General features: G+C 48.8%; 1 protein-coding gene across 1 annotated transcript in view; it reads left to right on the top strand.

Moving 5' to 3' along the window:
* The window catches only part of LOC134612853 (disintegrin and metalloproteinase domain-containing protein 10-like), a 101,406-nt gene that overhangs the window by 32,740 nt on the left and 42,170 nt on the right, over nucleotides 1–26,496 (top strand). The window contains exons 5-7 of the mRNA XM_063457302.1: nucleotides 15,824–15,909; nucleotides 24,701–24,823; nucleotides 25,510–25,602. Of these exons, the coding sequence (XP_063313372.1) occupies nucleotides 15,824–15,909; nucleotides 24,701–24,823; nucleotides 25,510–25,602 (302 nt within the window). The remainder of the gene's footprint in view (nucleotides 1–15,823; nucleotides 15,910–24,700; nucleotides 24,824–25,509; nucleotides 25,603–26,496) is intronic.

Below are 26,496 nucleotides of genomic sequence, written 5' to 3'. Positions count from 1 at the left end.
AACATCCGCTCATTGGAGCGACCCTGAGAGTCTGGTCCAGAATACAATACTAGCTGAAGCTTTCGACAAACCCAGCTCCTTTGACACCCAGCGATAGCGGGGAAGTTGGCAACACGGGACGTGGCAGGGCTCGGAAGCCCAGACAGGCTACATCTGGGGGGCTGGTGCACTAACAAGCAACTGAAACCCTTGGAAACTCTACTGACACAGAATCGCATGACAGGACTGCTCAGTTTTAGATACCACCATATCCAGCGTTACTACCACATGCTACCTGGAAAGCATCTCGTACATAGACACCTAACCCAATTTGAGGCACTGTGTTCGGACAGGGTGCACCTACAGCAGGGAATCACTGTTCTTTATGCCATGCTGCTTACGGCCATGCAGAGTCCGACGGCGAAGTACCAATCAAAGTGGGAACAAGCCACGGGGTCCACACTATATGACCCACAATGCGAGAAAATCCATATCCTAACACACCAGGGGACGATCAGCTCCAAAACACAGGAACTTAACTATAAACTCCTGACATGCTGGTACAGGCTGCCTGCATGGCTGTTCCGCGTGGGCATAACAACGATTGCCCAATGTTGGAGGTGCGGCACGGCTGAAGGTACGAATCTGCACATTTGGTGGTCGTGCCCACCAATAGCTGTCTTTTGGCAACAAATACATAGAATGCTGACATTCTGCATTCGGACATTCAGTTGCAACCCCTCCCAATGTTGCTCCATCACACCAAGATGCCGATTGGGGCGTACAAGAAGCCCCTCACACAATACTTTCTAAGCTCTGCCAAAAGCCTGATCCCAGCCTGATAGAAGTCACAGAATGTCCCTACCATAATAAACTGGATAGAGAAAGTGGACGAGATCTACAGCATGGAGACCCTCATGGTGGACCTATGGGGTACCGCAGAATGCTGCACACGATTATGGGCTCCTTGGATTGAATACATGGCTTGCAAATCCGCAGAGCGGGTGGCATAGAAGGCTAGTTGACTGGCGTTCAGTCCCATTCGCTCAGCGTGCCCCACAGGCCTTGGCGCGGTGACCTCTTCCTACACCTTCCTTTGACCCAACCTCACCCCTCCCCCTCCCAGCCCAGCTTCCACCCCCCTGCCCTTCCATTCCTCCCCTCCCTCCCTCTCTTACTCTTCCCCTGCAAGGACGGACACAGTGCTCTCCACACATGACGTACCATTCCCTCGACACTGACGCGGACACCATATGGGCAGGGGGCACGACACCATGGATCCATGGTGAATACCAAAAGCCTAATTACACAGCTGTAGGGCACTGGACCCATTAAGCCCCTCTTTCTACTTGCAATTTTGAGTACCTCACCATAACACCTGTTGACTCACACAATGTACTTTAGACAGTCTCTGACATCTAAGGACATGCTTATGATCATTGTGCCTAAACTGATGCATAGCCGGTCCTATCGTGTCGGTAATAATGTACACCTGTGCCTAAGCTTGACATCCGGTACCTAACACACACTTAATTTAGCCACGCTAGAGTTCAGCAGAGATGGGCCCTGGGTACTGCTATATACAGCTTTACACCATGCAGAGTCCTTATGAATGCTTTAGAGCGAGCAGCAACTGTTGTGTTTCTGATTCCTTACTTCAATGTACTCCTGACCTGACCCTTAACAACACAAAAACCTGTGCACGTCAGGAGAATGCTATGCTGTTCTACCATGTCATTTTTCTTGCAACCATTTACATTGTAATCTCATTTATGTCTATATGCACAACTAAAAATAAAAATTAAAAAAAAAAAAACAATAATACCCTTCCTTGTACATTATGATCAAATAGGATTTGTTAGAGGGAGGGTGTCAAAAACAACAACACTCGCAGGTTGATAGATATATTAGATTGTGCTACTAGAGATAAGACTCCCCAGCTGGTGCCGTCACTTGATGCTGAGAAGGCACTTGACAGGGTCAGCTGGGGATTCATGAATCGGACTTTGGACATGGATGTATGGCATTTTTTATACAGATTTTTAAGTTTTACATACAATGTCATGATACTTTACATTGTCATTAGCACCATAATTGTATTCATGAGGATGAGCCCAGTACAAATTATAAAAGTCTACCTTGTTCAAAGGTGTATAGATATGATTGTCTTTTTTGTTGTTGTTGTTTTTATTGGATATTTTTCAACACATAGTATTTCAACGTGGACGCGCAGGTCCCCTTGTTTACTTGTACTCGCATATACACTGTAAGGTATAATCCTGTAGGTATGTGGTAGCGGCTCGCAGGTCGCTTTATGCGATGTATAACGTGCACAATGGACTCGCAGGTCCGGTGGTACATAGGCATATATAAGCAGTACTATTTTACTTCTGATGGGTACCATATTTACATTGGGTTGGGCTTTAGATCCCGAAGGATCCCTTCTGTACCTTTCTTTTCCCTTTTCCAGCACCCACCTCGGGACCGTTAAGCGTTAGAGAGACTTGCAGATCTCCCCTTTGTTCAGGATCCCCTGTAAACACGCAGGTCCCCAGTGGTATCGTGCCTAGTGTCCTATGTGACAGTGCAGTGAGGTATTGCCTCCTCATCACAATTTTATCAGAATCTGCCTTGCGCTACGTACAGTGTTGATGAAGCTACCATAGGGAAACGTCTTCCGATCCTATATTAACTAATAAACTTCGTAACAAATTAAACTGATGGGTTTCTGCCCAATTTGCGGTGCCGTTTAGGTTCCTGTCCCCTGACCGGGCCATCTCCCCGGTCAGGGGGAAGAACTGGGGACTCGCAGTGCCCTGCATGTTCAGGAGGGTATGCGCCAGTCCCCACTCCGATAATGTGAGTGCATGTGGCCATAAGCCATTTGCAGGTGACTACACCCTGATGGGTATAGTGGTGTAACCCCAGCAGTCTGGTCGGGTATGCGCTCTGCCTCTTGTGCACCCCGGTATACCCCCGTGGGGTCAGTTTCTGGGCCACGCCCCGGGCTCCAGGGCACACGCTCCGCACAGGACCTGTCGGGGATGGGGGGAGGTGGGGTAAGAGGGCGGAGTGGGGCGCCGTACACTGGAAGCGGGTATGGGTCGTCCAGTTAGGCTCCCTGTGTCCCCTGCTGGTGGTTGGCAGTCCCTCCCCCCATGGTCAGATACGTGGTCCGAAACGTCTCTGTGCCAACTCGCACTAGCCAGGGCGTCCATGTGTCTATGTGTGTCTGTGCTCAGTCCTGGGCCGTGTACCAGAGCTCCTCTGTAACTCGCAACTCCTCCATTTTAGTAAACCAGAGGGAAAGTGTTGGGATTGTGTCCTTTTTCCAGTACAGGGGTATTAGGTGTTTTGCAACATTCAGAATTCGAATGGTCAGGGAGCGTTTGTATCGTGGTGTAGGGGTTGTCATGTGGTGTAGGAGGTAGGGGGCTGGCTTAAAGGGTGGTGTGTTGTCAGTGAACAGGGCCACTATGGAGGCTATTTTTTCCCAGAAGGGTACTATGAGTGGGCATTCCCACCATATGTGGAGGAAGGATCCCACCCCTCCCCCGCACCTCCAGCAGAGGCCATCTGTGTCTATGTGCATTCTCTGTAGGCGTTCCGGTGTCAGGTACCATTGCGTGAGAACCTTATAGGCCGGTTCCTTGGTTTTACTAGCAATTGCGCAATGGTGCACCAGATCACAGATCTTGTGCCACTGGTTCTCGGTGAGTGTTTCCCCTATGGCGGTTTCCCATTTGGACATGAAAGGGGGCGGGGGGTGCCCCTGTTGTCGTTGTAGCATTGAGTAGAGGTAGGAGATGCTGTGGGGCATAGGGTCCGGGTCCTGGCACAGTTGTTCAAATGGCGTGAGGTCCCTATGGATGTCAGGGCGTTGGGGTATAGCAGCAATGTAGTTCTGAATTTGGGTGTATCTGAAGCCCGTCATGAAGGTGTGGTTGGATGTGCCCGTGAGTGTCTGTAGTGGCAGGATTTTCCCGTTAGGGGTTATGTCTCGGAGTCTGGGTATGTCTTGGGGGAGAACGCAGCCGAGGTTACCCGGTCTCATCCCAGGTTCGAAATCAGGGTTGTACGCCAGGGGCAGTAGTGGGGATGGGAAGGAGGAGAGACAGAGTTTCCTGGCTTGTGAGTGCCATATAGAGAGAGTGGCTGTAACGAACGGTTGTTGGGAAACTAGCCGTCTGCCGATGGTGGGGTCAAGCCACAGGAGGGCTGAGAGGGGCCGGCCCGCGTGATGGGCTTCGATGGCCTTCCAGGGTTTGCATATCCCCTCCTTTGCCCATTCCAGGGCCCGTTGCATGTGGCATGCTTGGTAATACAGTTTGAGGTCTGGGACGGCCAGGCCTCCTGCTGTTTTGGGGAGTGTAAGTTGTGTGTATTTAAGTCTGGGTTTAGTGCCTTTCCAGATAAATTTGATGAGGAGGGTACGGATTGACGAGAAGAAGGCAGCGGGGAGTGGGATTGGTAGGGTTTGAAACAGGTAAAGTACCCGTGGAAGGATGTTCATTTTAACAATGGCCGTCCTACTGTGCCAGGAAAAGTGGGGTGTGGTCCATTCTGTCAGATTCTTGCGTATAGCTCCCAGCAATGGGGTAAAATTTGTGTGGTATAGTTTGGACAGGTCGGCCGTGAGCCTCACTCCCAAGTATTTAATAGCGGTATCCTGCCATTAAAAGGGGAAATTTCGTCTGATCTGGTCTGCCCTCCTCCGGGGGGTGCCAATGTTGAGGATAGAGGATTTTGCATAATTGATCTTGAGGTTGGCGATTTGGCCATATGTCTTAAATTCTGCCATGAGGTTTGGGAGGGAGATTTCTGGGTTGGAGACGAAAAATACCATATCGTCCGCATATGCCGCTATTTTATGGTGATCTGCCCCCACCACTACCCCTGTGATGTCTGGGATGTCCCTAACTGCTTGTAGGAAGGGTTCGAGGGCCAGGATGAATAAGAGCGGTGATAGGGGGCAGCCCTGCCTGGTTCCGTTTCTGACCGGGAATGTGTCCGTATAGACCCCGTTTATGAACACCCTAGCTGTGGGGGATGAGTAAAGAAACTCTATCCACTGACGCATATGGTTCCCTAGGCCAATGTGCTCCAGGACCGAGAAGAGGTAGTCCCACGCCACCCTGTCGAAGGCCTTCTCCGCATCGGTGGAGAGGAGGAGGAGACCCTCAGAGGTGCGTTGCGCATGGTGTATCAGGGACAGGGCTCGTACCATGTTGTCCCTGGCTTCTCTGTGTGGGACGAATCCTACCTGATCAGGGGACATCAAGTCTGGTATGTGCGGACCCAACCTCGCTGCCAGTATTTTGGCGAACAAGCGTAAGTCGCAATTAAGCAACGAGATGGGCCGGTAGCCGGTGCACCGTTCGGTATCTCCCCCCTCCTTTGGTAACAGGGTGATGTTGGCTGCCAATGTCTGCTGAGGGATTGCCTTTCCCTCTGGTATGGAGTTGAAGGCCGAGATAAATTGGGGGGACAAGGCTCCGTCAGTGGTGTGTATTTAGTAAGGTATGAACTTATGCGCGATGCCCTCGGTTTCAAGTCAGTTCGGGGTGTGTGTGAGGGGAGTGCATATAAGTCTGTATAAAAGCGTGTTACTGCTGTGGCTATTTGGTCTGGCATGTGGCATAGCTGCCCCGATATGTCATGGAGCGTTTCTCGGCGAAGTAGTTTGTCAAGGTTTGTTGGACGTCTTGGGCCACCTGCGGGTTGGATTGGAGGTTTTCGTGGAGCCGCCATGTCGTGGTTTTAGGCTTGTATAGTGGTGATGTTAGTTGTATCGTGAGTGGTGCGTGGTCTGACCACATCGTCCCCCCTATGGCGGAGTCCCGTAGTCTGGGTAGGTAATAGTATGGAAGGAAAAAATTGTGTAACAGTCATTTGGGGCCGAATAGAAAGTGTTGTCCCTGTCTGTCGGATGTGTCGCCCTCCAGCAGTCCGTAAGTCTGTACTGGTGGAAGAGTTTGCGTATTTTGAGCAACGTGGGAAGAGGTGTCGATGAGTGGCCTCTGGATACGTCCACTGTCGGGTGCAGGGCAATATTGAGGTCCCCCTCTAGAACCAGACAGCCCGTCGTGAAGTCGTGGAGGGCGCGGAGTGCGTCCCGCAGGAATTTGTCCTTTCGCGTATTTGGAGCGTAAATGTTGGCAAAAGTATAGGTTTCGTCCAGTCTTCGACCTCTGACGAACACATATCGGCCCGCGTGGTCTGTCATGGTCGAGTCAGCCACAAAGGGTATGGATTTATGCATGACTATTGCTGCCCCCTTGGATTTTCCGTCTGTGTTTATATGTGGTTACAGAGTTTCGGTGCGGAGTCAAGTTTAAAGTGGGTTTCTTGGAAATAGACCACATGGGCTCTAGCTTTCTGACAGAGGCGTAGGGCATGTGACCTCTTCTCGGGGGAATTGAGACCCTTGGCGTTTAGGGATAGGAAGTTGAGTGGGGCTGGTGCATATTTGGGTGTGTGCGGGGCCATGTTATCAGGTCCCACAAGTGTCTGTGTTGCCCCGGTCTGTGAAGGCGGGGAGCGACTCAGGAGGGTAGGGCCTGGGATAGGGGGAGCAGAGCAGGGCAGCGGGTAGCTCCGTGCGGTGGTATAGAGCCCCACCTGGTGTCGTGGGCACGGAAGGGGTCGCCCCCGGAGGGGAGCGGAGGCACCGGTGTCAGGTGGGTAGGGATCTCCCGACCCAGAGACTGGAACGGACGATGCCCCCCCCATACAGAAGACACCAACCTCTCGGGTAGTGGAAGGCGCCTTGTCAACCAGCCGGCTGAGATGACTGTGGATCACAATGAACAATAAACGATAACTGTTTTAACTCAAAAAAACGTGGCTTCTTCCTGTCACCCTCATGGCGGGCGAACAGGTCACCACCTCGGGGTGAGTCCCCGGGAGTATGGTCAAGTCTCAACGGGTACTATAACTTCTCAGTGCTACTGTTGTGTACCTGTGAAAACACACCCCCGGGTCCCGACACTGTCTAATCTAATAAAAGAATGCCTTAACCGAACCAGTACCTAGTCCCCTTTTTACAGCTTGTAGGCCTGTGTTAGAAATAAGCCCTCCCCCCCAGGATCCCCCTCCATCCCCCGAACCCGCCCAAACCCCCCGGTCCGCCTCCCCAATGTGCCTCTGGATACGTCCACTGTTCTCTTATCAAGTTCCCCACATGCACGCGCCGGACTCTACCCCCGCGAGCGGGAGGAGGGGAGACACGCGCCCCCCCCCCCAAGCGGCACCCCTGTGCTATAGTGTAGCCCCATAGGGTGGTCCCTCCCCCTCTGGGTGCGCTCTATGAAGCCCATGGGAGTGTAGCGGAATGCAGTAAGCCTGTCCTGCAAAATGCCTGTGTGACTGTATTCGTTATATTTTTACCTATGTTGAAATTGCTATTCGTCTATTTAATATGTGAATTGTATGTTATTCGGTAGTTTCCATCCGTACTATATACTTATGGAAACTACCGAACGGAGAGACCACCCCGGAGAGAAGTGTGCCAGCAATTAAGGTTCACATTCTTTCCAAACCGCAAGTTAACCGGCTCATTAACATTGTATCTGGGTGGCCGCCATTCGGCATGCGTACACGTGGCGGCGGACATCTTACGCATGAAAATCTCAGCGGTGTTTGGTCGTCGAGTGTCTGGAACTCAAATCGGACACTCAAACAACCAAACACCGCTGAGACCTCCAGAGCTCCGTAACTGCCGAACAGAGAGACCTAACGAATCCCCATTCGGTAGTAACAAAGTACCGAATGAGGGAATCACTATCTAGGTGAATTTAAGTATAGATGGCAATTATAAATGTCTGTTTTAACTGCCGAACGGAGACCGACCGCAGGGCCCATTCTCATGGAACCCTTTTCGGATACCAACTCGTGTGCGGTCGGTCAAACTTCACCTTCCTGTAACTACCGAACCACTGGTCCGATCTGGGTGAATTTTGGATATTATATTCACTCAGATCAGGGCTACCTAGCGGTACCCTAATATTAAGGATATGTGATGGTTTAGGGGTACATCCAGGTTTGGGGTAAAGTACTGTACAAGTTAAGGGGATTATGACTCACTCTGAGGGGAGGAGAGGTGTGGGAGGTAACAAGCACTGTATTGGTTACTGTCCTAATTACTGTAGTCCCCTCCCTTGCATGGGAGCAGGCTTTATAAGAAACCTTGGAATAAACGATTGTCAGTTCTACTCCTGAAACTGTGTGTCGTCCAGTTATTGGGAGTGCTGTGGGGATTTTGCTGTACCTTTTTACCTGCTGGAAACTCTGCTGTGGATTTACTAATGACTTGTTCCTGAGCCTTCCTTGGATCTAAAGTGGAGAATAGCTGCGAGAAACCAGCTCTCCGCTACATTGGTTGGCAGCGCTGGGATCCAGACTCACAGAGGAACAAGGATTAATGGAGATTGACCTTTCTACGCTAAAGAGAACCACATTGAAAGACCTTTTGGAAGCGAAAGGTGTTTCTGCCAGCAGCAAATCCAAAGCAACGCTTATCACCGAAGTAATGGCAGAGTACAGAGCAGAAGAGGTCCAGGCCACGGAACAAAGACCTGAAACAGAACAGGAGGAGTTCCAAAGGCATTTACAATTCAGACTGGCCTTTTATGGGGAAAACCCACCAACAGAGATCATCTCTAAAACAATGACAGAGGTGCAGGAGTTTGTGATGAGAAACAGGAGACCACAAACACCGGAAAGAAGTGCAGCAGGAGCTGTGACACAAGAGGGTAAGCCCAAAATTCCCTATCAAGCGTTTAAAACATATGTAGAAGCAGAGGAGGATATAGATGCCTTCCTCCAAGACTTTGAGAGACTGTGTACACTGCATAACATACCAAGGGAAGAGTGGGTACCCATATTAGCAGGACGGCTGTCAGGAAGGGCAGCTGAAGCCTACCGCACTGTACCAGATGTTGAAATTAGGAACTATAGCCGGGTAAAAGAGATTATCCTGGCCCGGTATGCAATAACACCAGAGGCATACCGGAGGCGCTTCAGGGAATTGAAAAAGGCGGACAAAGATTCGCACGCAGAGTGGGCTTGCCGACTAGAAAGGGCAGCTCTTGGGTGGATGCAGTCGAGTAAAGCGCGGTCCATGGAGGACTTGTTACAAATGCTGCTGTTGGAGCAGTTTTATGAGGGGATATCCTAAGAAATACAGGAATGGGTGAGGGATCGTAACCCCACCACCCTCACCGAGGCTGCCAAAAAGGCAGATGACTTTATGGATGCTCGCAGACAAACCAAGGCAGTGAGTACCAAACCGGCCATGCGGCCACTAGGGGGAAATTCCTTCTCTCCTAACCCTCAACCCCCACCAAGACAACTTCCTCCACCAGCACCAGCAGCAGCGCAGCAGAGATACCACACCCCTGCTTCTGTGAAATGCCACCGATGCCAGAAGTGGGGACATTTCCAGCGAGAGTGTCCACAGTCTAGAGACCGCAACACCTGGATCCGACCAGGGCCTCCACCACCACCACCGAGAGCAGCAGCGCATCACTACCAGGACGAGGTACCACTTCCCTACAGCTCTGCCGTCCCAGTCACAACTGTGGAACAGTGGGAAGTGCTGCATGAGGCCAACCCCTTACAAGCACAGGCGGATAATCGACAGCACCATAGGCAGACCGTGTATCTGGAAGGGAAGCCTATGCAGGGGCTCAGAGACTCGGGAGCCACCATCACCCTGGTGCAAAGTCATTTGGTTTCTGACAAGGCCAAACTGAATAAGACTGTGGCTGTCAGGGTTGCAGGGGGAGCCGTGTATCGGCTAGACACAGCCAGGGTACACTTGCATTGGGGTGCGGGGTTCGGGAATGTGGAAGTGGGACTAATGCCGCAATTACCTGCTGAGGTGGTCCTGGGGAATGATCTGGGCAAACTCACCTCCGCATTTGAACCCCAAACTACTGAGGAAGCGCACCCAGTAGTCACCAGGCAACAGGCCCGCACCCAACACAACAACGCACTGCCGGAGGTCCAGGTAAGAGATTCCTCCCCTTCCCTAGACTGTATCCCTTGGGCCCCTCCTGACGAGTTTGTAGCCGAGGTGATCACTGACCCTACCTTACAAGTATACCGAGACAAGGTCACCTCTATCCAACCAGGGGCGGAGGGGGAAAGATTTGTATGGGACAGACAGTTATTATACCGGGAAACGAGTAAAGAGATAGCTGGGTCAGACCCCATTACTGCAAGACAGCTGGTGGTACCTCAGAGGTACCGAACCGAATTACTCCGGATAGCGCACGATATTCCGCTATCCGGACATTTGGGGGTCAGCCGTACCAGATATCGGCTGACCCAAAGTTTCTTCTGGCCAGGGATAAGCCAGGAGGTGCGCAGGTATTGTAATACCTGCGATACATGCCAGAGGGTAGGAAAGAGGGGGGATAAGCGTAAGGCGAAGCTGCACCCCCTACCCATAATTGAGGAACCATTTCATAGGGTTGCCGTAGATATTGTAGGCCCCTTCCGGAAGCCTAGCCCATCGGGCAAACGGTACATCTTGACCGTAGTGGACTACGCCACTCGCTACCCCGAGGCGGTAGCCTTAACTAATATACATGCAGAGACGGTGGCTGAGGCGCTGATGCAGATTTTCTCCCGGATGGGGTTACCCAGGGAGATCATCTCGGATCAGGGCACTCAGTTCACGGCAGAGGTCACCCAACAGCTCTGGAAGTTCTGTAAAATTAAGCCCATAATTAGTGCTCCGTACCACCCCCAGACTAATGGGCTCTGCGAACGGTTCAATGGCACCTTAAAACAGATGCTCCGAACCTTCGCAGAGACTCACCGAGACTGGGAAAAATTCCTGCCGCACTTACTGTTTGCTTACAGGGAGGTGCCGCAGGAATCTACGGGATTCTCCCCCTTTGAACTGCTATTCGGGAGGAGAGTAAGGGGACCCCTAGACTTGATTAGGGAACACTGGGAGGGAGACCGTAGCGGTGATGGTACCCCTATTGTACCATATGTGCTGGCCCTCCGAAATCGCCTGGAAGCACTCACCAAGACGGTAAAGGAAAACCTACAGGCAGCTCAGACGCGTCAGCGCACCTGGTACGATAGGGGCACCAGGGACCGCAGCTTTCAGGTCGGACAGAAAGTTTTAATTTTAAAACCTGTCCGACACGATAAGCTACAGGCCGCCTGGCAAGGCCCTTATAAAGTGGTAGAACAACGATGTGACACCACTTATATAATTGGCCACTGCACAGGGAATGGGGGGCGACGCATGATCCACGTGAACATGCTGAAGCCTTACCAGGAACGTTCAGAGGAGGTGACAGCTATCTGCGCCCCCACCTCTGAAGAAGGCGACAGCCTACCCCTCCCCGATCTGTTAGAGGACGGACAGCTGGCTGGGGATTTAGGAGCAGTTGTATTGGGGGATCGGTTGAGCCCACAGGAGCGTATCGAGGTACAACAACTACTGCAAGAAAAGCAGGAGACCTTTTCTAATGTACCTGGATACACCCCTCTGGCTACCCACCGAGTAGACACCCCAGGTCAACTTCCCATGCGCCAGACCCCGTACCGCATTCCTGAAGCGGTCCGGGAGAATATGCGCAAAGAGATTGAGGAGATGATACAGTTAGGAGTAATTGAGCCCTCAGATAGTCCCTGGGCCTCTCCAGTGGTCCTCGTACCAAAGCGGGACGGCACGACCCGCTTTTGCGTGGACGACAGGCGATTGAATGAGAAGCCCGTATCCGACGCATACCCGATGCCTAGGATAGATGAGTTACTGGACCGGATGGCCAGGGGTCAATACCATACCACTATTGATTTGTGTAAAGGGTATTGGCAGATTCCCTTGGCCCCAGACGCCATCCCTAAGTCCGCCTTTGTCACCCCATTCGGCTTGTACCAATTTAAGGTCATGCCGTTTGGGATGAAAAATGCGCCGGCTACCTTCCAGCGGATGGTGGACCGCCTCCTAGATGGGCTCCAAGACTATACCTGCGCATATCTCGATGATATTGCCATATTTAGCGATACCTGGCAGGAACACTTGGCCCATGTAGGAGCGGTTCTAGACAGGATCAGGGAGGCTGGTTTGACCCTAAAACCAGCTAAATGTAGTATTGGGATGGCCGAGGTACAGTACCTGGGCCACAGAGTGGGCTGTGGTAAGCAAAAGCCGGAACCAGCCAAAGTAGAGGCGGTATCACAGTGGCCTACCCCGAAAACTAAAACCCAGGTGTTAGCCTTCCTAGGGACAGCAGGGTATTACCGGAAGTTTGTTCCCAATTATAGTGCCCTGGCCAAACCCCTCACTGACCTGACCTGTAAAAACCTTCCCCGCCAAGTAACCTGGACCCCGGAGTGTGAGCAGGCATTCCAACACTTGAAAGATGCACTTGTTAATGCCCCTGTCTTGGCCGCTCCCAATCCAACTAAACGTTTTCTTGTTCACACAGACGCTTCTATGTTTGGATTGGGGGCAGTATTGAGCCAAGTCGGGGCCGATGGCGGAGAACATCCAGTGGCTTACATCAGTCGCAAACTTTTACCCCGGGAAGTAAGCTACGCCGCCATCGAGAAGGAATGCCTGGCTGTGGTGTGGGCCTTGAAGAAATTGCAACCCTATTTGTATGGACAGGCTTTTTCTCTGCTCACGGATCACAACCCGTTAGTCTGGCTGAACCGGGTGGCTGGGGACAATGCCAGGCTGCTGCGCTGGAGTTTGGCGCTGCAACCTTTTGACTTTAACATTCAATACCGCCCGGGTAAGCAAAATGGAAACGCCGACGGGTTGTCACGACAGTAGAATCTATAGACAAGTATATAAATATAAAAAATCACTACAATAAATAATATATAAGTGACAGAATATATACTTATCTCAGTATTTCAAATGAGACAGCCTCCCAGGTCATCACCCAGATCGGATGACCTTTACACAGCAAAATATTGTCGGGTTGTCACGACAAACTGATCTGGAGAAATGATCCGTGAGCACCCCGGTCATCCCCAAGCCGATCCGTGTGGGATCAGACTGTGTATGCCGGCTTGTGGGCAAGGGGGAGCAGTGTAGCGGAATGCAGTAAGCCTGTCCTGCAAAATGCCTGTGTGACTGTATTCGTTATATTTTTACCTATGTTGAAATTGCTATTCGTCTATTTAATATGTGAATTGTATGTTATTCGGTAGTTTCCATCCGTACTATATACTTATGGAAACTACCGAACGGAGAGACCACCCCGGAGAGAAGTGTGCCAGCAATTAAGGTTCACATTCTTTCCAAACCGCAAGTTAACCGGCTCATTAACATTGTATCTGGGTGGCCGCCATTCGGCATGCGTACACGTGGCGGCGGACATCTTACGCATGAAAATCTCAGCGGTGTTTGGTCGTCGAGTGTCTGGAACTCAAATCGGACACTCAAACAACCAAACACCGCTGAGACCTCCAGAGCTCCGTAACTGCCGAACAGAGAGACCTAACGAATCCCCATTCGGTAGTAACAAAGTACCGAATGAGGGAATCACTATCTAGGTGAATTTAAGTATAGATGGCAATTATAAATGTCTGTTTTAACTGCCGAACGGAGACCGACCGCAGGGCCCATTCTCATGGAACCCTTTTCGGATACCAACTCGTGTGCGGTCGGTCAAACTTCACCTTCCTGTAACTACCGAACCACTGGTCCGATCTGGGTGAATTTTGGATATTATATTCACTCAGATCAGGGCTACCTAGCGGCACCCTAATATTAAGGATATGTGATGGTTTAGGGGTACATCCAGGTTTGGGGTAAAGTACTGTACAAGTTAAGGGGATTATGACTCACTCTGAGGGGAGGAGAGGTGTGGGAGGTAACAAGCACTGTATTGGTTACTGTCCTAATTACTGTAGTCCCCTCCCTTGCATGGGAGCAGGCTTTATAAGAAACCTTGGAATAAACGATTGTCAGTTCTACTCCTGAAACTGTGTGTCGTCCAGTTATTGGGAGTGCTGTGGGGATTTTGCTGTACCTTTTTACCTGCTGGAAACTCTGCTGTGGATTTACTAATGACTTGTTCCTGAGCCTTCCTTGGATCTAAAGTGGAGAATAGCTGCGAGAAACCAGCTCTCCGCTACAGGGAGTATCAAGAGTAGGTAATCCCCTATTGGGCTTCCCCTATCAGTGTGTTGCTGGACCGCGTAGCTCCGGTGTTAGCAGGTCACCAAGTTGTGTGTGCAGGCAGATATACAAAGTCCTAGACAATGCAGTATACAGTTCTAAGTAATGCAAATACCAGCACTTATTCCGGCAATGCTTACGGGAGGAGAAGGAGAGAGAGTGGGGAAGAAGGAGAAAGAAAAAAAAAAAGGAGGGGGGGGTGGAGATAATACATGTATTATTTTTTAGGTGCAAGTGTGAGATGTCCAATATGGCGGTTGCCCAAGTTTGTGCCTGAGGGTGGGGACGGTGTCCAAGTCAGGCTGAGGCCCTTCCTGCGCCAGAGCGGGCCAGCACCGGGGGGGGAGGGGGAAGGAGTGCCCACTAGCGGGCGGCACCTGAGGGTCTAGTGGCCTCCTGGCGACCCCACCGGGTGTGCTGCGATAGCGCCGGTCTTGGGTAGGGGTTTCTTGCGGCGTTGTAGATGTCCAATGGGTCTGACCACCTCATGTTGATAGCGGGCAGTTGGAGCTCCGTGCCCAGGCTATGTAGTCGCTGAGTGTGCGGACCAGGAATGGACCTCTCGGTGTGAACCAGCAATCCCGTGGGCATGTGCCATCTATACCGGATCTGTTGGGTAACCAGTACTCTCGTGAGCAGTTTCAGGGCATGTCGGTAGGTCAGGGTAGCCGGCGACAGGTCCGGGAAGAGTTGCAGGTCTTGGTTCTGGTAAGTGAGCGTATGCTGTTCCCTTGCTTGTTTAAGGATGGTCTCCTTTAAGGCAAAGTTTGCCAAGCAGCAAATAACATCCCTGGGTGGACTATCCGGTGTGCCCTTTGGACGGAGGGCTCTATGCGCTCTCACAAAGTCTATTGGCGCCCTGAGGTCACGGCCCAGCAGCCCATTAAAAATTTCAAGGAGGCATTCCCGCAGTTGGAGGGGGGAGTCTTCAGGTTCAGGGAGGCCACGCAGCCTAATGTTATTGCGGCGCCCCCTGTTGTCTAAATCCTCTATGTGTAGGGCCATGCCACGTACCTGTTCAGAGCAGGTGTCTACAGCTTCTGTCAAGGTAGTCTGGGCTGCTCTCAGGCTGTCACGGGCAACCTCCACATGGCTCACACGGTCAGACAGGCCCTGCATATCTGCTCTCAGTGCCTGGATGTCCTGCCGGATCGTGGCCCCCAGCTCAGAGGTGGCAGAGCAGAGGTCCTCTTTTGTAAGCAAGGCCCTCAGGAGATCTAGCCATGGGGGCATTTCAGTGCCTCCCATTTGCAGGCCGGATGCCGGAGAGGAAGGTGCGGAATCCTCCGACGCCATTAAGCCATCGGCGCCATGTGGCTGTGTTGTGAAGTCCGCGGGAGTCACCAGGAACTGGCGCAGGGACGAGGTGAGCTGTCCCTTCTTGGTATTCGGGGTCTTCCCGGTTTGTGGGGCTCGGTGTGTTCTCCCCATGTCAGCAAGGCAGGCTATCGATTGCGGGCTTTCGTGTTGGGACCCCGGTGGAGGGAAAGTTTATGCTGCCATTTTCTTCGGCTGCCAAGCCACGCCCCCTGTCTTTTGTACTTAATACAGAATCTCATAACATGAAAATGTTAAATATGAATATCAATTTAGCTGTCTACCTAGCTATCCAGATACCTTTCATTTTTATCTATTATTTGTGTACATATATATAATATTAGTATTTCTGTACATTTTCAGATTACTCTCTTATGAAAGATGCAGAGTCGTATGAATTAACTCTAAAGAAATATCAGCTGTTGGAGCAAATGTCATTGAAAGTCAAGGTATGATAACTCAGAAACGTATAACCTGTTACTTGTCAACTTGTCAACAATATAATACAAAGAAAGTGAATATAAAGGCACTGAAAAATTATTTTGGCCGAATATAAATTAAGAGCAGCAACCACACATTATCAGTAAAAAAAATATATATTTTTTGTCAAATTGTGTGGCTATATCTTCTGTCTTGATCAGTGGCTCCCAACCCAGTCCTCAACTACCCCCTAATAGTTTCAGGATTTAGGGATTACATGGTTATGTCTAAGGTGTTTTAAGAAAAAGAAAACAAAAAACACTTTAGACACAACAGGGTAATCCCTAAATCCAGGGCTGGTAGGGGGTACTTGAGGACTGGGTTTGGAACCACTGGTCTAGATTGTTGCAGAACATTTTGTTTTCTAATAGCCACACTTTTCTCACCATAATTTTCTGATTACGTCACTGGAAAATATACATAAGGTTTTATAGAGCAGAACATTGCTTATTATCTTCATCTTGAAACAATGTTCATGATTGGAGTTAAAACAATGAAAGTAGAAGGGTTTCAAAATTCTGTTTGGAAAATAGTGTTTGCGTTACAAGTGCAGGTAAATGAGGATATCATTAATTAGAATAGACCGACTGGAATTCTGGAGTTTGTCCATCACTGCGGCTTGCAGCATTGGCTTTGCACTGTGACATGAGACATGGAAAATAAGTTCTCTTATCAAGTTCGACTTTTTCTTGATATTTATACTTGACTTCAACATTGTGGTACTTGTTTAATTGATTTTCAGTAAGACTGTGTAATTCTATATCAGTGTGTAATTCCATATCACAGTGAGGGAGATATGGTGTGGCTTTCTGGGCAATGGATTTATAAGTGTAGCTTTTTCTTTTCCAATGTCACAGTAGAGGTCCATATCTAGGAGACAGCATATGTGCTTAGCTAATAATCTCTTTTTCAGAACTATAATTCCTTTATAGTGACCTCTTGTCCTCCCTCCTTTTCTGTTTTAAAAATGTATGTTATATCTCTTTTACTCATCTCACTTCCAGTGCTGATACACCATTGTTATATGCTGACGTCTTCTGTGCTCTCATCAATTCTAATGTTTGTCCTACAGAAGCATTGGGGATGAGAAACATATGAGTGTCAAAATGCCACGCTCATCCAATCAAATTACCTTTATGAGAAACATTGATTTAACAACTAAGTCTGGCTCGATTATTGCAGCAAAAGCATCTTTTAGTGGCAGTCAGAAAGACAGGGCAACAACATGAAAGCAAATTGCACACAGACAGATTACAAGGTGAACGTAGAATGAAAGGAAATGCCCAGAGGGAAGGAGACAGACAATAAACAGATAGGGCAAATGGGCAATGAGAGCAAAAAGACTGACCAGGGTGGCCGGATAAGGGCCATGAAGGGACAAAAGGTGCAAGGATGACCAGTAAAAAAGATACACATAATAGGTAAACCCATAAATTGAGAATAGGGCTAGCATAAAGAGAAGAATCAAAGAACACCTTGTGTTTTATTAATACGAACATCAAACTTGATATTTTTTTCTACTTTGTTCGATTTGTACATTAATGGACTAAGCAATAATAGTCTAAGCACCATCCTAGATTTCAGGAAATGAGTTGCCAGAAAATAGAAAATGCTCAAAATTTTATAACATGACAGGAGGCTTCATATTTGCTTAAGTCTCTCTTTACTAGAACTCCACAGCAGCAAAACACCAGAGAGTAAACAACCAATCAGAAAACAGTAAGGAGCCCATATAACTCCCTTCCCAACATTCCATTTCCTCTTTCTTTGCTGCTCCGCATCAGTAACAGGTCAGAGTACCACTGCCTCCTGCTAATATTAGTTGGTGGCTTTGGATTTCATTGTTATATGTTTGATATTTGTCTATATTGCTTTAATTGCCTTGGGGACTGTTTTTTTCCCTTAGGGGATATATCTATATTTTCCAACTTTTTCTACTTGTAAGACCTCTTTATCCTTCTCCCTTTGGGGGCTCTATCCCTTTTACTGTCCCCTCTGTCTGTTTTTCCCCGTTTGTACTTGGGGTTTTTGTGCTGCTCGAGTGCCTCATAAAGGGGGACGCACTAAGGGGTTCCCTGCCTCAGTTAGACCGCGGTCTGAGACCTGCCTAAGAAGGTTTCTGCCGGTCTGGGAACACCCCTTCCCCCCTACATGAAAGTACCTGTGTTGGCACTTCTTTTTTCTTCTGTGTAACCCTTTCATGTTCAGCACGGTTTCTGTATGCTGGGGTACAAACTAGATTATATGTGCTTGCATTAGCCCCATATAACACACTTATGCCTATTTGACTATATGGAGATCCATTCCAATAAAGTGACCCCCTTTTTATACACCTTACACTTACTGTGGTGACCTGGCCTGCGCTGTCTGTGCCCTTGTCACTGGCCTGCTTTATGTGTACCCTATGCCTGGACTGCGCTGCATGTGCCCTATCACTGGCCTGCGCTGCATGAGCCCTATCACTGTCCTGCGCTGCATGTACCCTATCACTGGACTGCGCTGCATGTGCCCTATCACTGGACTGCGCTGCATGTGCCCTGTCACTGACCTGCGCTGCATGGGCCCTATCACTGGCCTGCTTTCTATGTACCCCTATACCGGCCTGCGCTGTATGTGACCTATGACTGGCCTGCTTTGTCTGTGCCCCTATGATTGGCCTGCTTTGTCTGTGCCCCTAAGATTGGCCTGCTTTGTCTGTGCCCATAAGATTGGCCTGCTTTGTCTGTGCCCATAAGATTGGCCTGCGCTGTCTGTGCCCTCTGTCGGGCCTGCTCTGACAGTACCCCTAAGCTATTACACAGGGGAATTTTATTCTGGGGTCCACTATTACATTGTCTCCGTACACTTTGCTGCCGTTATAACTGGGTGACACATGTCATTTCTACCCCCAGGGTCACACTACGGTCACGATATGGACGCTCCAACCCAAGAGAGCCTGCAGGCCATGATTAACGCGGCCGTGGCCGCTTCGGTGGAGAAAGCGCTTTTGCGCACACTACCTCGGTCGTCCCAAGATAGGGAAGTATCAGAGAATCAGCGCGCGCTGATAGATTCTGGTTCCGACTCACCGGACAGAGACCAAGCACGCGCTTCCAAGCGCTGCTGGAAGGGTGAAGGCCCTGAGCCGAATACCCAAAAGGGTAAGGCTCCCGCAAAGAGACCCAGGCGGACAAACACTGCATCTCCGACACGTGCACGCTACTTCCCCGAGGAGGATGAAGAGTTCACCCTACCTGCACCCCTATCTGTACTGGAGGAATGGCGGGAGGATCAATCCCCCTTAGAGGACGAAGGGGGTTGGGGCGAGGAGGACCCGGAGGGGTCAGGTTATCAACAGGACGCGGGTGGGGATACCTCATTACACCTGCAATCCTCTGTTGGGGAGGACGTGTTCCTGGACTCAACGGGTGAACCCCTGTTCGACCCGCGCACCATCCGACACCCCAGGTCTCCTGAGTGGTCCCTGCCTGAACATCTGGCCCAGTTTGTTCACTATTGGGTCCGTAGACCCCTCGATGGGGCAGTTCGGAAGAGATTGAGAGCTGAGTGCCCTAGGCCCACCTTACCGGATAAGGTCGCTATGACGCCCGAATTCGACACGATGGTCTCCACCAATTTGACACGTACCGGGCGCGATCCCAAGAAAGGGATCGAACGCAGTCTCCGCCTGGCACAAGATAAGGTGCTTGACATGTTGGGGCCGCTGGCACGGATCCTTTCCTTGGCGGACGAGGCTGTTTTGCAGGGTTCCCCCCTGGATGCTGCAGCCATTAGAGAATGGGCGTTGCACTCCATTTGCCTGCTGGGCAACTCTAACGTGGCATTGTGCATGGAACGGAGGAAGTCGGTCCTTATGCGCATGGACGCCAAGTTATCTGACCTAGGGTCCAAAGAACTGGGACCGTCGGCCAAAGGGCTACTATTTGGAGAGCCCTTCATCAAAGAGCACCAGAGGCACGTCAACCTCTATGCCACCCTGAATAAGGCACAATCCTCCATGAAGAGGGTGTTCCGCTCTCACACCTCTCGGGTTTTTGGCAGGGCTGGAAGGCAGCGGGGTCGTGCCTCCAGCCGCTTCTGGCCATCGAGCCAACGAGGATCCCGGACACCGTCCTTCTTTCCCAGCTACCATCCTGGGTCCTTCAGCTCCCAGAGGTCGTACCGTGGCAGAGGGAACCAGTCACGCGGTAGAGGCAGACTTCCCGCAGGTGCGACATGTTACAACACAGTTTCCTCCCAGTTTTTTGCATGCCGGCAGGTTGCGTTTTTGTCTCGACAGGTGGCGGGACATTTCTTCGGATGCTTGGGTGCTCCAAATGACCAAAGGTTACGTCATAGACTTCCATTCACCCCCTGTCCAGGAGGTGCCCCCCTCGACTCCAGTGTCGTCGAGAGCAATGCAGACCTTGATAGACGCCGAATTTCAGGCCCTTTTCGACAAAGGGGCAGTTCAGTGGGAGGTTTCTTCAGCTTGATTTTCCTAGTCAGGAAAAAGATGGGAGATTTTCGCCCGGTCATAAATCTGAGGAACCTGAACGCCTTCATCTCCTACCAACACTTCAAGATGGAGGGCATCCATCTTCTACGAGACTTATTGCGCCCAGGGGATTGGTTCACTCGTTTGGACCTGAAAGACGCTTACCTTTCGGTGCGGGTGGCAACAGGATGTCGACGTTTCCTCCGCTTCAACTGGAAAGGGAAGCCATGCCAATTCACCTGCCTACCCTTCGGCCTCAGCTCGGCGCCTTGGTGTTTCACCAAACTGCTGAAACCTGTAACAGCATGCCTGCGCTCCAGGGGCATTCGGTGCCTGATATACCTGGACGATTTGCTTCTTTTCTGCGAGGACGCCTCCAGGCTGAAATCTCAGACGCTCTATGTGGTCTCCTTGTTCGAATCCCTTTGTAGTCAACCGAGAGAAGTCGGCCCTCACACCGACACAAGTGGTTCAATTCTTGGGGTTCGAAATCGATGCGACTCAATGCATCCTACGCCTCCCTCAGGCCAAAGTTTCGGCCATTCGGAAAGAGATTCGCCGGATCTTACGTCAAGAGAAGATTCCGCTCAGGGTCCTAGCACGAGTGGTAGGCCTATTGTCCGCTTCAATCCAAGCCATCTACCCAGGTCCCCTTCCTTACAGAGCCATGCAACGCCTGAAGGCACGCTTCCTACGCAGGAAGCCCTCATACGACCAACTGATTCCCATCACACAGGAAGTCAAGACCGAACTTCGTTGGTGGCTGTTACATATGTCAGCCTGGAACGGCAAGGCAATTTTCGGTCCGACCCCGGACTTTGTCCTGGAATCGGATGCGAGCCTATGGGGCTGGGGAGCGACCTGCGTGACCGCATCCACGGGAGGCCCCTGCGTATCACATCAACTGCCTGGAAATGATTGCCGGCTCCTTTGCGATACGGAGCCTGGCGGGTCACATGTCGGATCCTGCTGAGAATGGACAATGTGTCAGCGGTGCAGTATATCAACCGCCTGGGAGGAGCACGGTCACGGGTGCTGACGGAGGTGACGAAGGAGATTTACAACTTCTGCCTTCAACGCAATATCACTCTCCAGGCAGAATATCTTCCGGGTGTGTCGAATCTGACGGCGGACTGGTTTTCCAGACACTGGAGGGATGCCAGCGATTGACGTCTACATCGACCATTCTTTCTCGAAGTGGCACGTCAGAGGGGCCCTTTCACGGTGGATCTGTTCGCTTCCTGGACGAATTTCCAGATCTCGAATTACTTCAGCTGGCTTCCGGATCCGATGTGCGCAGCAGTGGATGCTTTTCTTCAAGACTGGCCGGCGCAGGGAGCCTATGCATTTCCGCCATTCACTATGATCTCCAGGACCCTTCTACAATTGCGACGTCAACAGATATCGTTGGTGTTACTGACACCTCTGTGGCAGGGCCAAGCTTGGTTCCCGGAATTACTGGAGCTGCCATATCAGGACCCGCTTCTTCTCCCGTCCCCGCATTTTCTCCTGTCGGATCCTCGGGGCAACCATCACTCCCTCGTACTGGAGGGCCATCTTCACTTGGTGGCTTGGACTCTTTCCGGGGTACCTGGAATGTCAATGAGTTATCGAGATCGGCTAGAAACCTCCTCTGGGACTCGTGGGCCCAGGGAACGAGGAGATGTTATCTGTCCGCCTGGAACATTTGGTGTCGTTGGTGCATGGAAAGGAGTATCGATCCCTTTACGGCACCTGTATCCAGCGTGCTGAATTTCCTTTCCCACCTCTTCGATCAAGGGAGGTCATATCGCTCCGTTAACGTTGCCAGATCGGCCATTTTAGTGGCTCATGTGCCCCTTCAGGGGACGCCAGTTGGACAAGATCCATTGGTTTGTAGACTATTGCGAGGAATCAGACTGGCACGTCCACCGACTCCTAAGTATACATCACTCTGGGATGTACACCGGGTTTTCGATTTTATTCAAGCATGGCCGGAGAATCAGGAACTTTCTCTACGTCAGTTGTCGGCCAAGTTCACACTTCTCTTATGCCTGGTATCCTTTCGTAGGGTTTCCGACGTCCGGGCTTTTGATTTTAACGCTTTCACCTTTTCTCCAGAGGGGGTGACCTTTTCGGTGTCGAGACGTACCAAATCCGACTCCTCTGCCGTTTTCTACCCCTTTTTTCGAGAAGCTCCTAAACTCTGTGTGGTTTCTGCTTTGTCTTGATATGTGGCGGTTACGGCCCCACTTCGAGTTTCTCAATCTGGACAACTGTTGATATCTTATGTACGGCCATATAAGCCGGTTTCTGCCATTACCTTGGCTCGTTGGATCAGATGGCTTTTGTCGTTGGCCGGCGTGGACTCCTCCTTTGGCGCTCATTCAGTGAGGGGCGCGGCGGCTTCGGGAGCCCTGGTAGCGGGTGCTTCCCTGGCCGATATTCTACGTTCGGCAGACTGGTTTCGAGAAGACACATTTCAACAGTTTTACTTCAGACCAACGGAACATGCAGCTTTTGCCTTGCTGGCTGAGCGTTGAAACTGCAAATATGAAGCCTCCTGTCATGTTATAAAATTGTAGATTATGCTAGCTTTAGTGTACCTATAATCTTAATTTTATTAATGACAGGAGGCGAATATTTCCCACCCTTTGTATTCCCAACCCTTGTGTGTTTATTGTATGATAGTTTTATATTAATAAAGGAATATGTCTCTGGTCAGTGTTCATTGTGGTTATTTTGTTCGATGCGTTTCTCTTCTACTTGGGCGGGATCTGTAGACTTGGTGGTGTTCACTATGATTTTGCACTGGGTGGCTGCATGTTTTTCTGCGTACCTTTCGTTGGCTAATCACAATTTTCGATTCTGTTTATCTCGTTTCAGTATAAAGGTCCCAGACTGAGCTCACGTCCAAGTTTTCGATTCGGTTGAAGATTCCTAAGAGAGTCGTTGTTTCTGTCACAATCAGACTATTATTGTTTTGTTATGTTTGCCTTTTCTTTTGACTGTGTTCTGTTATCACAGCTCGAAAGAGGAAATGGAATGTTGGGAAGGGAGTTATATGGGCTCCTTACTGTTTTCTGATTGGTTGTTTACTCTCTGGTGTTTTGCTGCTGTGGAGTTCTAGTAAAGAGAGACTTAAGCAAATATTCGCTTCCTGTCATTAATAAAATTAAGATTATAGGTACACTAAAGCTAGCATAATCTACAATTATCTGAGATGCATGCCATGGAGGTTAGGAAAAAAATGTAAAGGCTTGGGTTAGCCATCTATATTAACGAGTGCTCAGATGGAAGCACATTAGGTGACTAACTGTAAACATAACATGTTCATTCTAGAGAGTTTGTTTAAAATATTGCCCTAGACAGTCACATCTACGATCCACTCCCAAGATTAACGATATTCACTTAACAACTACAAGATTCCATTAAACATTATCTTGACACCCTATATCAGCAATTATCTCTTTCAGCAATATCTATAGAGGAATTTATACAGTGTATTTATCTATTATAATATTTTTTTGATTCACTCAGTCACTTTACATACTTTGTAAGTGTTTTCACAGTGTGTGCCACCCACTATACTTTATTTATGCAGGCTTAGGCACACCTTTCTGCATGTGACTTACACATCCTTCCTAAACACTTCTTGTAAAGAGTTGTTTAATGTTTGCACTTCCTTTACTGCTAATTATGTTTGCACCTACAGGACCCTACAGGAACATCCTGTTTGTAATTAAAGTTCAATTTACAGAACAAGAGATAAAAAACTTTTAAAGTAAGTTATATCTGATTGAAAAGGAAACCATTTTGTTTTCATGCAGGCTGTGTTAGTCACAGCCAGGGGCGGTGTGGCTAGAGCTGCATAAACAGAAAGAAAGTGGTTTATCTCCTAAATAGCAGTGAACTGAGCAGTGAAACTTCAGAGGCATGATCTACACACAAAAACTGCTTCATTAAGCTAAAGTTGTTTTGGTGACTATGGGGTCCCTTTAATTGTCATTTTACTAACAACACTGTTGTAAGAACACTATTCTTATTATTTGTGATGTCCTTATAATGCTTTGTATTCCTCCCTCATTATTGCCTGATGTCTTTGTCAATGATCTTCCACTATTAGTGTTGGCAGAATGCAGCGTTGTTCTGTGTAGAATTTGAAACAAAGTTTTATGAAAAGGAAAAATGAATAAATACATTTATAAAATGTGTTGTGATATTGATGCTGTGTAATGCGTATTTAAATCCAGTCATTACTCACAGTTTTTTGCTATTGTTATAATATTTTCATATTTATTAAGGGAGAATCTCCCACCAGAAAGAAAAGAAGTATGGAGTTATCACGTACAACGTGTCTGCTTTATTTAAAGGCAGATTACTTTTTCTTCTCAAGATTTAAAAGTGTGGAGAAAGTGATTTCACAGGTAAGACATTAAGGATCTATAATGCTAAATATGTGTTTTAAAATTATGTCACCAAACTGGGAAGACTTTGGACAGAACACCTGGTATCCTCTAACCCCAAATTCCCCCTTAACCCTAATCGGACTTGTATATGGCATCTTGAAATATCAGAAACATATTTTGACATTGGGAGATCAATTCAGAGAGAGCCAAGGAGCTCCCTTGGTACCTGGGAGGACAGCGAAAGAGCAGGCACTTGCCACTTGGCACCCCCACAAGCAATGTGCCAGTAATTAAATAGGCAACCCCCACTTCCCCATGGACATCTTTTGAGCTCTATTTTCTCTGATCCCAAGTTCTCCTTAACAGTAAGCCCCCTAAGTCTCTTGTTAAATCTACTCATAATTCTAAATTCCCCCTAATACTAATAACCTTAACCCTAATCTTAAACACTCTTACTAACCCAACCCGAACTTAACCTTACTGTTGAGGTGGCATTTTAAAAGCCTCCATTTTTAATAGTACTGCAATGAGACTACTCTGTGCATTGTAGTGGTTATGGTTCCTTTAAATGCATTCCATGTTTTACTTACACATTTTGGAAGTTTTTCCTGCTTTGAACTCACTCAGAGCCCTGATAAAATACAGAGTATTCTTTAATCTGCAATGTTTTCTAAAGATAATAATTCATGTTTTTTTCTCTCCAGATTTCTTCATATTTGGTATCAGTAAATTCAATATATGAATATGTAAACTTTAATGGCATCAAACACATCAACTTTAAAGTGAAACTGTTAAATGTAAGTATGACACTTTAATGAAATACTTTTCTAAATCTATGAATTATTCATTAGTCAGTCTACGACATTCTAGGCATTTTTATTGTAGATTCTTAAAGGATTAGCTCATAAAAATGTAAGTATTTTAAAGGTATTTTTTATTTAAATACAGTCTTATGACATGTTGATTCATATCCATGCATGTCTGAAAAAGCATAGGCGTGTGTAGCACTGAACATTAGGGTGTGTGTCCAGAGAAAATTACATCCTGAACTTAAAGGGACACTATTATCACCAGCATTAGAGAAAAGGCAGTGTTTACATTGCTCCCTAGGGACACCTCCAGTGGCAGTCACTCAGATGGCCACTAGAGGTGCTTCCTATCTCAGTGCTGCACAGGGTGCAGCATCTATGTTCAGCATCTCCACACTTTGCATGGAGGCGCTGAATGTTTCCCATAGAGATGCAACTGATTCAACTCATCGATATGAGGAGATGCTGATTGACGCAACTTAGCGTTTTTTGATTGCATGCTCAACAACTAGCATTGGATTGGGTGAGATGATCACAATTAGGGGCGAAGGGAAAAAAGTGAGTAAAATCATGTTTTCAGAGCAGCCAGGGATGTTAACAGCCACACAGGTACTATAGTGTCAAGAATACATGTTTGTATTTCTGACACCATAGTATTCCTTTAACTTAAACATACTGATTTAAATATTAAAAAGATATCGGTGAGTTTTACTCTTCTGATAATGTGTATACAGAGATATCAAGCTTAACAAAACTCATGAAAATGTACACATAGAGACCTCCACACGTGACACGGAGAACAATTTGTCACTGCATTAAGGTACGCTTGGGAACACCCTTTGCACACGCCTCTGTCTATAATCTGTGAGAGTTTATGACAAT

This window comes from Pelobates fuscus, chromosome 5 (assembly GCF_036172605.1).
Source record: "Pelobates fuscus isolate aPelFus1 chromosome 5, aPelFus1.pri, whole genome shotgun sequence".
NCBI lineage: Eukaryota > Metazoa > Chordata > Amphibia > Anura > Pelobatidae > Pelobates > Pelobates fuscus.
This window is presented reverse-complemented; position numbering and strand designations above follow the sequence as displayed.